The 12,256-nt window shown below is 36.5% G+C and overlaps 1 protein-coding gene across 1 annotated transcript in view; it reads right to left on the bottom strand.

Annotated features, from left to right (window-relative positions):
• CCDC171 (coiled-coil domain containing 171) overlaps window positions 1–12,256 on the bottom strand; it is a gene marked incomplete at both ends in the record, with an annotated part of 130,157 nt that overhangs the window by 20,948 nt on the left and 96,953 nt on the right. Inside the window, 1 exon segment of the mRNA XM_082013296.1 lies at window positions 2,299–2,430. Coding sequence (XP_081869422.1) covers window positions 2,299–2,430 — 132 coding nt within the window.

The following is a 12,256-nucleotide window of genomic DNA, read 5'->3' as shown; positions in this document are numbered from 1 at the left end:
ATGCCCTTAAGAGCCACTTGCTTTCTAAAAAATTGGAAGAAAGATAACCTACGCAGATGTGTAGGTTACATACACATCTGTAACCTACATACACATATATGTATGTATATATATACTATAGGTATATATACTAGGTTTCTTTTTCTTCCTCTCATATGATGAAAAAGTGATACATACTGAACCAATGGATATAAAATTATTATTAAATACCAATTCCAGCCACCTACTACAAAGTGGATGCATTAAAAATAAAAATAAAACAACGCAATCTTCTGTAAGTACTCAACAGTTCTGATAGGCAATGCTTCAATCCTACCATACTGTCTAATTTAGGATCTTGTTTTTTCTTTTTAAAAAGAAACCATCAAATATCAAAAAATATAGACTTGGAAAAAACTCCTTATGTCTAACATTTGCAGATAATAAGACCTTTAACTGAAATGTACTTGTCACAGACTATGAAATACATGTAGTAGTAGCAGTTGTAGAGACCATGGATACAAACAATTCCACCGGTTTTAATAAGAAGCGTCCATAAAGTGATTACTAACCACTTACCTCATCAAAGTTTGCAGGATTGCCCTTAATACACTTTTGCATACAGTGAAATTAAAATCAATTAGCTGACTCCTAGCTGTCAAAGGGAAATTTTATAATAAAATCTCTGTAACGTACTTAGAAAGTTATCAAACAGGCACTTTGTAACAAGAGAAAAGGACAGGGAAAGGGAACTGCACAGTGAGATAGATTGTGAACCACTGATGTTGTGTATGTACAGCGTAACCATATGTAACTGGACCTGTCCAGTGAACAAAAGGTATGTTTACAATACCATACCACCAGGAAGCTACCCAGCACATACATTGCTACGTGTTACACCACAAGCACTCTATACAAATGCAAAATGCAACTTCTTATCCTTCCGTTTCTCTTCCTCTTCTTAGAAATAAAGAAATGCTTCTATAATCACTACGAGATCAAAAAAGAACAGGAGTTGGGATGGGACCAAAAAAAAAAAAAAAAAAAAAAGGCAGCTATGACTTCATAGGCCACCAAATTAGAAGAGCAGTATTTAAAAGGTGGTGATTTCCATGACAGGTTCTTTGAAAAGATGCCACCTGTAGAACCTTTTGTACAGCCTTAAAAGTGATCATAACTGCACTGGGGAAACATCTGCAACTGTACCCTCTGCTAGACACGTACTGCTGTGTTAACTAAAGTTCATGGGAATCTCAGGTGTTACTACTTTATTATAGAAACACAACAATACACACATAATTTATATCTTTATCATATTGAAATGCATGCATGCAAGAGGGCAACAGTGAGAAACATCCAGCTTAGAATCTGCCTTTCTTTAATGTTTGATTTTGTGACCCTGTTCCTGCAATTATACACCACATCTAGAACAGAAAATCTGCAATAAAAGGATTACTACAGAAATGTACACACACTGTGCAATACTTGCATTGTCTGACTTCCTTGCACTTTACATGACTAGCTTTCCTGTCTCTGATTCACATAGAAGAGCACAATGAAAGATGTACTCATTCTGCCTTTCATTCTCTCATTGAGAAAACAGAATGTTCTGCCTTTAGCAATAATGCATCACAAGAATGAAGTCATTCTGCACAGCTATAAAGACTAAGGATAGTTTGTGTATAAGAGGACGTAACAAACTTAAAAATGCAAAAGCATTGTGTAGAATCCATTTTCAGAGCTGAAAATATGTACATTTTCAGTTCATTTCTCTTTTTTCCCCATTGTTTCCTCCTATCGAAATTAGTAGTTTGAAACAAACTAGTGTTTAAACCTACATGAACAAAACAGCCTCTGTATTTAACTATTCCAAATAGCCATTTCTTTTAAATTAGGAAAGCTCAAAAATCACTATTTTTTCCAAAACTGTAATATGGAAAAATCTGATACTGACCAAGAAGCAGCATAAAAATCTTGTCTTTTTTTTTTTTCACGTTTTACTTATCTTGCTTAAATTGGGGGGGGGGGGGGGGAAGTGGGCGCAATAGAGTGATATTAATTTTCAAATAAAACATTTGCATTTTTCCATAGTTATATTGCCCATCAGTTATTTAACATTATAACTGCAAAATTAAAAGTTCACATCATCTCAGAAATAACCGTATTCAAGAGTATATATGGAAATTATTTCTCTTTCAACTGTTGCCTGCAATAGTTTTGAAGCTTTTTGTTCTCCACACATTCAGTGCAGTCTAGCTTCTTGTTCTATCTCAGATGCAAAAAAGGAAAAAAAGAAACAGGATTATTTTAGACTCTAACCTGAAATGCTGCAACCTCTGGCCTGCCCTTCAGCCCTTCCACTGCAAAGGTCTCTAGGTGCAGTTTGGGTAGCTGCAGGGTGAAGTCATTCCTGGTTGCCGCAGTCTGTGACAGCAAGGTCTGATCTCTGACCTAAAGGGAAAAAAACAGCATCAATGGTAATTCCCCTTCAGACACATTAACTGGGATGAACTGGGTCCCCTTGAGCCCACTGAGTGGACTTGCATTGATCGCTGGACCTGAAATCCATGAATAAATTTAGGACTAATTGATTTTTCGTTGCAAATAAATCTCTAATTCAGAGTGCTGGGAGAGAATGTTAAGAAGAAAAAGCATCTTCCCCTGGTCTGAAATGAGAAGGAAAGAAGAGACACTAAGGGCTCACAAGCCCACCTGGTATATACATTTCACAGATCTGTCCCCTGTAAAAACCTCGTAAGAAACAGTAATCGTACTTCTTACTCAAAAACATCAGCTATGAAATTAAAAAGTTCATGTGATCATACAAACAAGAAGCTGATGTGTGAGTTCTGTCTACTGTAGGTTAATCATACCAGTCTTCAACAATAAGGTTCATTTAATATCAATTCAGTTAAACCCCAGATCAAAATGAATAATCCTCAAAGCAAAATAAACCAACCTGTAGCTCTGCATTTAACAGAAGGAGAAAAAAACCTCACAAACAACAAAACCAACCCTGCTACTACATTTCTTATTGTGGACTCACTATAAGAAATAATGCTCTAATTAGTATTAATCGACTTTTATACAGTTTCTAACTATGCCAATTTGGAGCGAGAAATGCTACAATTTGCACAAAATTCAGACAGTTTGATATTTAGTTTTGCAGGCAGTCTGAAACGAAAGGATAGAACAAAACCCCCAAGCAGTATCAATGTCATGTCTACGTACAGCCACAAACATGACCGAAGGCCGTTGATGTCACAGTGCCACCTGCTGACGACGCGAGAAACTGGTTTTAATTTAGAAACTCGCGTACCTTCAGAGCGGTACAAACGCTTAGGTAAAACTCTCAGCAACGTAAAGTGATTAACGATTTTGTCTTTAAACACAACCAGGCTTATTAGCGTTTCACACGAGACGAATATTGTTATCATTATTTAAAATGCACCATTTTCCCAGTTATTACAACACGTATTTAGTCTATCAGCATAGCTGTGAAATTACACGATTTTATACGTAACTTCCATGGACACATCACTTACATTCATATGCCATATGCTGCCACACACGCATTTTTCATTCTATTTAATACAAAAATAATCATGTCCACCTCCAGGAGATCCCAGTAGTCAGATTAGATTCTAATACAGATGGACAGACAAACACACAAATGTGTATTATTACAAATGAAGAGATGAAATACATTCATTTGGCATAGACTGTATCTGTTGAGTAGCAATAGCTAGTACTGCAGAAATAATTTACTGTCTTTAACATCAATACACAGTCTGATACTGAAACATATACTAAATATATACTAAATACATATAAATCAACAGATACACCATTTACTAAATACTATTTAAAATAAACTTTTTTTTCTTAGAACCTCCTTTGCCAAAAAGAACTCACCGAACATGAATTAAAACATATGTCCATTAATTTTAAATCCCAGATGACTTTTTTGTAACCACTTACAAAAATCAGATTTTTGTAAAATGTTGATTATCAGTGAACATATTTTAAATAATAGTACAGCCTTTGAAATCTGCTCTGATTGAAAGAAGTATGCATGTGTAAATCTACTTATACAAAGAAAAGATTTTATTTTATTCGTTGCTCTGTTCTGTGGGAATAGGGAGCCCTACATTTCCCAAGTTGACCTAAAGAATTCCTGTCAATACCTGTGGCTGCCAAACATATGCACTATGATGCAATTTTTATAACAGGAAGGTCCTCTACACATTTTTTGCACACATAGTGCACTAGGTTCAGGATATACAGTCCTGTGGAACAAACATACTCTCTAGAGTGTTCTGTCAGCATGTGTAATTCCGGTCAGATGTTAACCTTGCTGAATATAACAAAATGCATTATTTTAAATACACACTCACACACACTTGATTTACACTTATATAGCTTATATATCCCAACTTTTCAGTGTCTTTGCTGCCAGTATGCACACAGATAAAAGAAAACATTAATGCGGATTAAGGTACTAAGAATTTATCAACATCAAACCACCAGTGTTTTGCCTTCTACCCTTCTGAACCGTAGTCAATAGATCTAAATATTTTACTGCACCCTGGCCAATTCATTGTTTGATGTTTAAAAACTCACCCAGAATCAAAGAAAATTTATTAAATTTCAGCCCCCAAATGAGATACTATTAGCTTTGAAAGTCAAGTTTAACTGCGATATTGATGATTCTCTTTTTTCTGTGACAAAATTCACAAGGGAAATCCCTACGTCAAAGTACAAAAGCAGATTGCTAATACTAGGGGGAAAAAAACAATGTATAAGCAACGTAGGTATAATACACACACAATACAGAAAGTGGAAGTCATTTTAACCCTGTTAGTTTCAAACTCTCCATTTCAGTATTGGGGCCTGACATTCACTGAACAATAAAATACAAAAGCCATTTTTTAAAATGGCAGAATTATAGTAAACATATGCCATTAACACCACCACACCAGAAAAGTACATATTAGCTCCTTAAAGAGTATGACATTTGATATGAAGATTCATGACTAAAAAACAACCCCAAAAACTTTTGTAAATACTTAGATCATAAAGAGTGAATCTCATTATCAACATGCACACTGAGAAACAGAAAATGAAGTTAGAGTTTTCCTTTGAAAAATACTCACAAGGGTTCAGGAAAAATTGTAAGAACAAAAGACTGGGCCATTACACTGTTTTGGTAAAAGTGAGAACAGTCTTCAACCTATTCAAGGAATGGAACCTATAATGTCCAAGCGTGCATGGAATCACGCTGGACAGGCCATTCCTATATAAAATCTTAGTTAGGAACCAATTTCATCACTTCCTGCCTATTTGCGTTTTAAGATCCAGGAAGGTAATGGTAGGAGGTGAGAGACTGTGATTGCCTCATTCTCTAATGAAGTATGCACAGCACTCACATACACACTTACATTATAGAAATCTGAGGCAAAGGTAAAACTGGTAATTTTATTTTAAAAAACTTTTTTTTTTTGGCAACTTGGCAGGGAGGAAAACCATCCTATGTAGTTAAGCTTTATAATGCAAGTTTCAGAGCTTTTTTGGATTTAATGACACCTTTTCTCCACATGAAATCTAAAGCAAGACTATTTTATCCAAGAGGTCTCCTTAGGCTACAGACCTAATGCTATAATCTAAAAAAACTAATCAGCTAATCAGACTTATTACAATGATTAAAAATGTCTAAAACCTGTTCTACTTCCCTATATTCAAAATTAATAGAGAGGAAAAAAAAATACAAATGTATCCATATCCAATGCTAGTGAAAATTTTGCTTGTTTCTGATTTTGGTAAACATAATTTTGGCTGAAACCGTGAAAAGTTGTAAGTGCTTTTATATGGAGCATAGTAAGTAAGTACTGTGACAGTGGACTGTAAGTACAATCATTAGATTTTTGAGTTTAGCCTGACATAAATATTGTCCGAAAACAGGCAAAATCGCAAACGGATCCATACAACTTTACTACAATACTCAACACATTTTAAAACAAAGGAGCATAGTGACTTATGATAGTGTTTAACTTTTTAATTAATTAAGAGAGCAATACAGAAGACAACACTATAGCCACTCAATTTAAAATCAATAAAATACTGATGAATTCAGATCAAAGCTGAAACTGAATAATAAAGTCAAGTTACGTTATTGACTGAACCAATGTGTAGAATTTGATGGGCTAATTCTACATGTCCAAAAATGATATTAAAAATTCTCTGCTGATCAGAGATAACAATAATTTTGTCTACAGTCCTCTTCTGTGTTCACTTCTTTCTTTTTCCTCTGCACAGTTTGAGCTGGTATGTCCAGTTACTCCAACAGAGACATGGTACTAAATGGTAGCAAGGTGTAAATGGTATTAAGGTGTACTTAACCCTCCCTAATGTCTTTGCCCAGCTACTGTCCTACTGCCTGACTGGTACAACAAACATAAGATTTTAGTTCCTTATTTTGAGCCTAATTCGATGTTTTCTTATGGTAAAAATAAAGTAAGATTATTTATGGATATAAACTTCACTATGTAAGCTGTATAGGAGAACTTTTTATAGGTTCAAGTTCACCAATTCTACATAAAAAAATAGCACCTAGAAAGTAAAAGATTGGGCTTATTTTACTTTCATCTCCTACTACTATTTTTAATAGCATATAATCTGCGATTTAAACAGTGGAACAAAAATTACAATGATGCAGTGATTTGGTGATAAATGAACGGCAAACCGATTTAGTCTGCTTGACTTTGAGAGGACCATATTGCTGAGATAACAGAAGCTACAAATACGTTATGCAAATCATTCTAAAAGAGTTCAAGCAGGATGGTTTATACCACACCGTTATATGTCCTGCATGTGACATATAATTAACAAAAATGTTTTTAGAACTTTTTAAAATAGAAGGAGGCAGTTTGAATGCAAACCACATCTTAGTCTTAACCAGTCTTGTAAATACGTGCTGATTTAGCTGCATAATGTTCATACCCCTAGGGCAGCATGTAAAATGGAGGCCATACTGCACAAATCAAGGACATGCACATCTGCTGAACATGGTCCTTTGCCTTCTTCGATGAGAAGCACTTTAACAGAAATAGGTTATATAGTAACTCATTTGAATGGGCAAGTCTTTGTTAGAGTGGCACAAATTACTATGGAAGTAAGGAGAATAATTAAAAAGTATATACACTGGTGGATGGAATTAAACTTTCAAGAACACTTCCCAATTTTTTAATGTTTACATATGAATTGTTGATGTTCTCTTACTCTATACTAAAAAATACAAGTGAATATACATTAAGGAAATTGCACTAACAATAGTACTGAATAGTGCTGATAACAGTAGTTCTTCAAGTAAGTTGCCAATACAGATGATCTTTCTAAGGATATATTTGTATACTGTCATTCCTGAGTATGGGCTCTCTAGAAAACAGTGATCACACTTGAAGTGTTAGCCCTTTTAGGGAATAAAGACCCCAAAAGATTTGCTGAAAGATTTGGCATGTGTGACATCCAAGGAAATATATACCACATCACCCTGTCAGATACAAGAGACAATCTGTTAATATCAGTTGCTCATAAAAAACAGAGTCTGAGTCTGTACTGAAAATAACAAAATCACTCAAAAAGTATATTCATCTTATTGAATGAGGGCCTATATAATCACGGACACAGTATTCTCCATCAGGATGTTTCAGCAATCAAGGATCACTCCAGAAGACTGCCTGCAACAAGATTGTATTGCTTAAACTGAAGGCACTTTAAATCAAACATCTGAAAACTGGAAAATTACAGCCACAATTAGAAAGCAAAACAGGTCAGGAATGATGCTGGGAATCAAACCAGTTAATTGAACTGCAAAAAAAGCCCCTCAAACTCTTTTTTTCTTTTTTTCCCCTCAAGAAAGCCAAACCAAACCATCAAATCACAACCCACCTTGCTTAGACAAAATAGTGCCTCATAGGAGGGAAGGGGGATACTTGTTATATGGCCATCATAGTTAGGTTTCACAACTCACTAAAGGTCAGCAGACTGTTGCATACTCTTTCATCAAAAGAAGAAATACATCCTCAAACCCAAGGGTCTGACTTCTGTTGATAGTGGTGTTTTTAAATAGCATTTGCACGTATCCTCCTATAGGTAGCCATAGATGAATGTAATCAGGTATACCAAATATTTCACTTAATTGAAAACCTACTAAAAATTTCTGTATTAGCTTACCGATTGAGTGACTACCCTTTTTGATTACTGCAAAACAAATTACAATACAAGCTATTCCATAGATGGTTTTTAAAAGAACATTAATTACTGCATAACAGCATTTGTGTAAAGACATGTATCTCATAAAACTGATGTTTTGGGTATGGTTGGCTTTTTTTTTTTTTTCCTCTAAGGACTAGTCAAGATTCTGTCTAATTCTAGTCAAGAATTAATTTTCACAGTAGAATACCAGCCTAGGCTTATCTGTAAGTTTAATTCAAGCTTTCTCATATTACTACACACACATACACTACACAGTCTGTTGAATAAGATGTTAATTTGATCCAGAGTTGTTTTATACAAACATTGACTACTGCACCTAAGCTTCGCTCTAGTTGCAGGATGCGCACTATAATACATCCCCTATGAATGGCTTTCAGTGACCTTGGGCTGAAGATGAACCTATGTCAAGAGAAAATAACCATTAATGTATCCAGTAATTGCACAATTCTCCAAACAAGGATTTTTCCTTTCTGAAGGCAAACTACACAAAAGTATTCAGCCCTTAAAAAAAAAAAACAACAAAAAACCCAAACCAAACCAAAACAACAAACCAACAAAAGACAAAGAAGTCAAATGCATCCTGAAATTAGTTATTTAGATATGTCGTTATTTAGATATGTCTAAACAGTTAAGCACATGGATATGACATTCGGCAATGTCTTCTCTTTAGTTTGTCAAGGTTTTTAAATCCCTCTTGAGCTGGAGTACCATTTTTAGCTTGGCTAGGTCAGAATGACACTGAACAATATGAGTGATGACACACTAGACAGCTATATGGACAGAGTTGTCATCAGCAAGCCAGCTGTGCTAACACCTGTATGTCCTGCACAACTGATCTTTAGGAACAAGGATCAAGAAAGTCAGATTACTAGGGGGGCAAACAAAAGTCATTCACAAAATATTGAAATGAAGAGGTGCTAATTTGAGATGGAGGAGGAGAAAAGGTAATCTTCTAACTGCATTATTATCACAGAGAACCAGTAGCTTGTTTCCTACTATTAACTTACAGCAGTCATTTAGAATTTTAATATTCTAATTGGGTTTACTTTGTGATTTTATTGCATGTACATATACCCACTGTTTCAATAGGCTTGTGATAGGGCTGGTTTAGAAAAACCAAGGACCACAGCGACAAATAGACCCTGAGCACATACAAGCAGGCTTCACTGTTAATGTGTCTAAACACACAGAAGAATCAGCTCTGGGAGTGACATTAGGCTAGGGAAAAATTTTCAAGTTGAGATCTCCAAAACAAAAGCTTTAAAATCATTACTGAGATAACTAAATAATATGTTAGATTATAGATACCAGTGAACTCAGAGAAATACGGCTGATTAGTACAGCTAGAAGTATCAGGTCACATCTATTGAAGTCTGATTGTGGCAGCTAACTTACGCCTCGTAAGTGTTCTGGTTTTTTAAGGCCTGATCAATTTGTGGTCTTCTTACTGAAACTAACAATTAATACTACTTACACTGAACAGTTTTACTGATGTATTCACTCGTATATGTACTTAAACCTATGGTAAATGAATTTCTTAGAGGTCATAAAACAACCATCATACGGAAATGGATTTTATTGCTATGGACCGCATCAGAAATAGCAATCTAATGTTACCAACGTTACTAAGTCTCAAGTCTTCAGTGGTCTCACACCATGTCCAACTGTCCCTTTGTCCTATATTAAAAGCATCATTAAATTGCATAAAGAAAGATAACTTGGTCTTTGCATTCTACAAGGATGGATCGTAGAGTGTTAAGACTTTTTTTCAACTGATAGAACTGTGGGGCCCAGATCTCATGCATAGTAAATTCAGGGACATTTCTGAGAAGACAATGGGGGTAGAAGGGGAGCAACAGTGAGGCAATGAAACACAGTGGTGGAAGGATTTCAAGGCACGACTGCTGGTGGGTCTGTTGGAAGCTGTTGTGCCAGCTGGTGTATGAACCTTTCAATCAGCAGAAATGAAGTGCATTACAGAAGTGGATGAAGAAGAATTTTTCTGACCAAGTGCCAGAAGGAAAGGAGCACACTGGATAGCTGCTTTGATCCCTGAACTGTCCCAAAATGTCTGAATGAGTGGGTTGCTAACCAGCATTGGGAAGAATGATTTTTCCGGGGAGGTTTTTTTGGCTTTTTTACTCACTATCACAGCTCATCAGCCCCACAGGGTACTAGGTAACAGTCTTAGCTTGTGAAGACATGGTATTTTTATTAACCTGTTAGAATGGCCAAATCCTAAGCAGCCAGGGCTGAGACAGACTGAAAACACTGCCAGCCAGTAAAGCTTGTCAAGACTTTAATAGTTAAGATGACAAGGGGAAACAGAAACAATTTTCTGTCTCTGTACAGGCTGACTCACTGGGATGACTTCCCATAGTGGTGTTTTTCACAGGCGGAGTTTAGAGAACAAGAATTTCGGAGGCTGAAGAAGAGGCAGTTACAGCACTGTACTGGGTGCAGGCACTGGCAGTGGGGCTGTAGGGTGGCCTCTGTGAGGAGAGGCCGGGGTGCCCTGTGCTGAACACAGCCAGTTCCAGCCATCTCCAACCGAACCACCGCCTAGCATGGCTGAGCTCCTCAGCCAAGCTGGTGGCCCTCTGTGAAAATGTAGTTAAGAAAGGGCAAAATCCACCACACAAGCAGAGAAGGAGGGAAGGAAAAAAGTGATAAACACCTATGAACACCAAAACCAGAGAAGCACGGAATCACACACAGAATCTAAGGTAGGAAAAGACCTTTAAGATCATCAAGTCCAACCATGAATCCAACACTGAAGCAGGGCAGGGAAAGAGTTTGAGGCACTGGATCAGGAATTTCCCTGCAGGCCATGGAGAGGACCATGGTGGAGCACACGTCCACACTCTAGTCCGTGGAGGACACCAGACCGGAGCAGGTGGATAGTTCCTGGAGGAACTGAAGTCCATGGAAAGCCCACACCTCAAGCAAGTATTCTCTAAGGACTGCAGCCTGCATGGAGAGCTTGCAGCATGAGGAGGAAGGAGCAGCTGAGAGAAGTCATTATGGACTGACTGCAATCCCCCACCCTCATCCTCCTCTGAGCCTCAGAGCATGGGCAGAGGAGTCAGGTCTGAAGCTTATCCTAAAAGGCAGGAGGATGCTAGTTTTTTTCTCTTTGTTTCTCACTATCCAAATCTATTTTAATAAATAAGTTAAAATAATTTTCCCCATGCCAACTTCGTTTCACCTGTGACAATAACTAGTATGCAATCTCCCCATCTGCATCTCAACGCACAAGCTTCCTCATCCTATTTTGTCCTCCTGTCCTGTTGAGGGGGAGTGAGAGAGCAGATGGGTGGGCATCTGGCTGCTGGTCAAAGCTAACCCACCACAAGCACTCAAACTGAGAAGCAATACAAAGGGAAAGCTGAAGATTTTAGCAGAGGTAGTATAAAATTATTTCTTCCACTGATGGGATTCCATAACTAATAAGTCATAAACTACACGTGTTAAAGAATCTAGTTGTATAAAATGCACAGACTTAATGACTCTTACTCTGTTTATGCAAACATGATATTAAGAAGTACAGAAGAAATTAATAACAAAATACAGTTTATCAACAAGTATAACAAGGGCATTTATAACAAAATCAACTTCTCAACATATTTTTGAAAGTGTTTCAAGAAACCATTTATTTTTCCTACGTAAAAAAGGCCTACAGATGGGTTTTAAAATAAGACATTGACATAAATGTTTTTTCTCTTAATGAGAAGTTTTTTTCAGAAAACTCTTTATGTTGGAACTGCAAGCAGATGGAATTTCTTCTAAGAACTCTTCCAGTAAAAATTAATTTACTTGTGTTACCATTTTGCATCTTCCATTGGGCTTTTTTTTTTCCTAAGGAATTGGTCAAGTCATGGACACACATTTCTCTAAGTAGCCAAGGTTTTTTCAGTTTAAGACTACCTAATACATTCCAGGGAGGAAAAAAAAAAAACCTGCATCTGTTTTCCAAACCTAGATTTTTAAAATATTCACCTAT

This window comes from Phaethon aethereus (genome assembly GCF_964289735.1).
Source record: "Phaethon aethereus genome assembly, chromosome: Z".
NCBI classification, from domain to species: Eukaryota; Metazoa; Chordata; class Aves; order Phaethontiformes; family Phaethontidae; genus Phaethon; species Phaethon aethereus.
The sequence above is the reverse complement of the archived record's forward strand: the minus strand, read 5'-3'. Positions and strand labels throughout refer to the sequence as shown.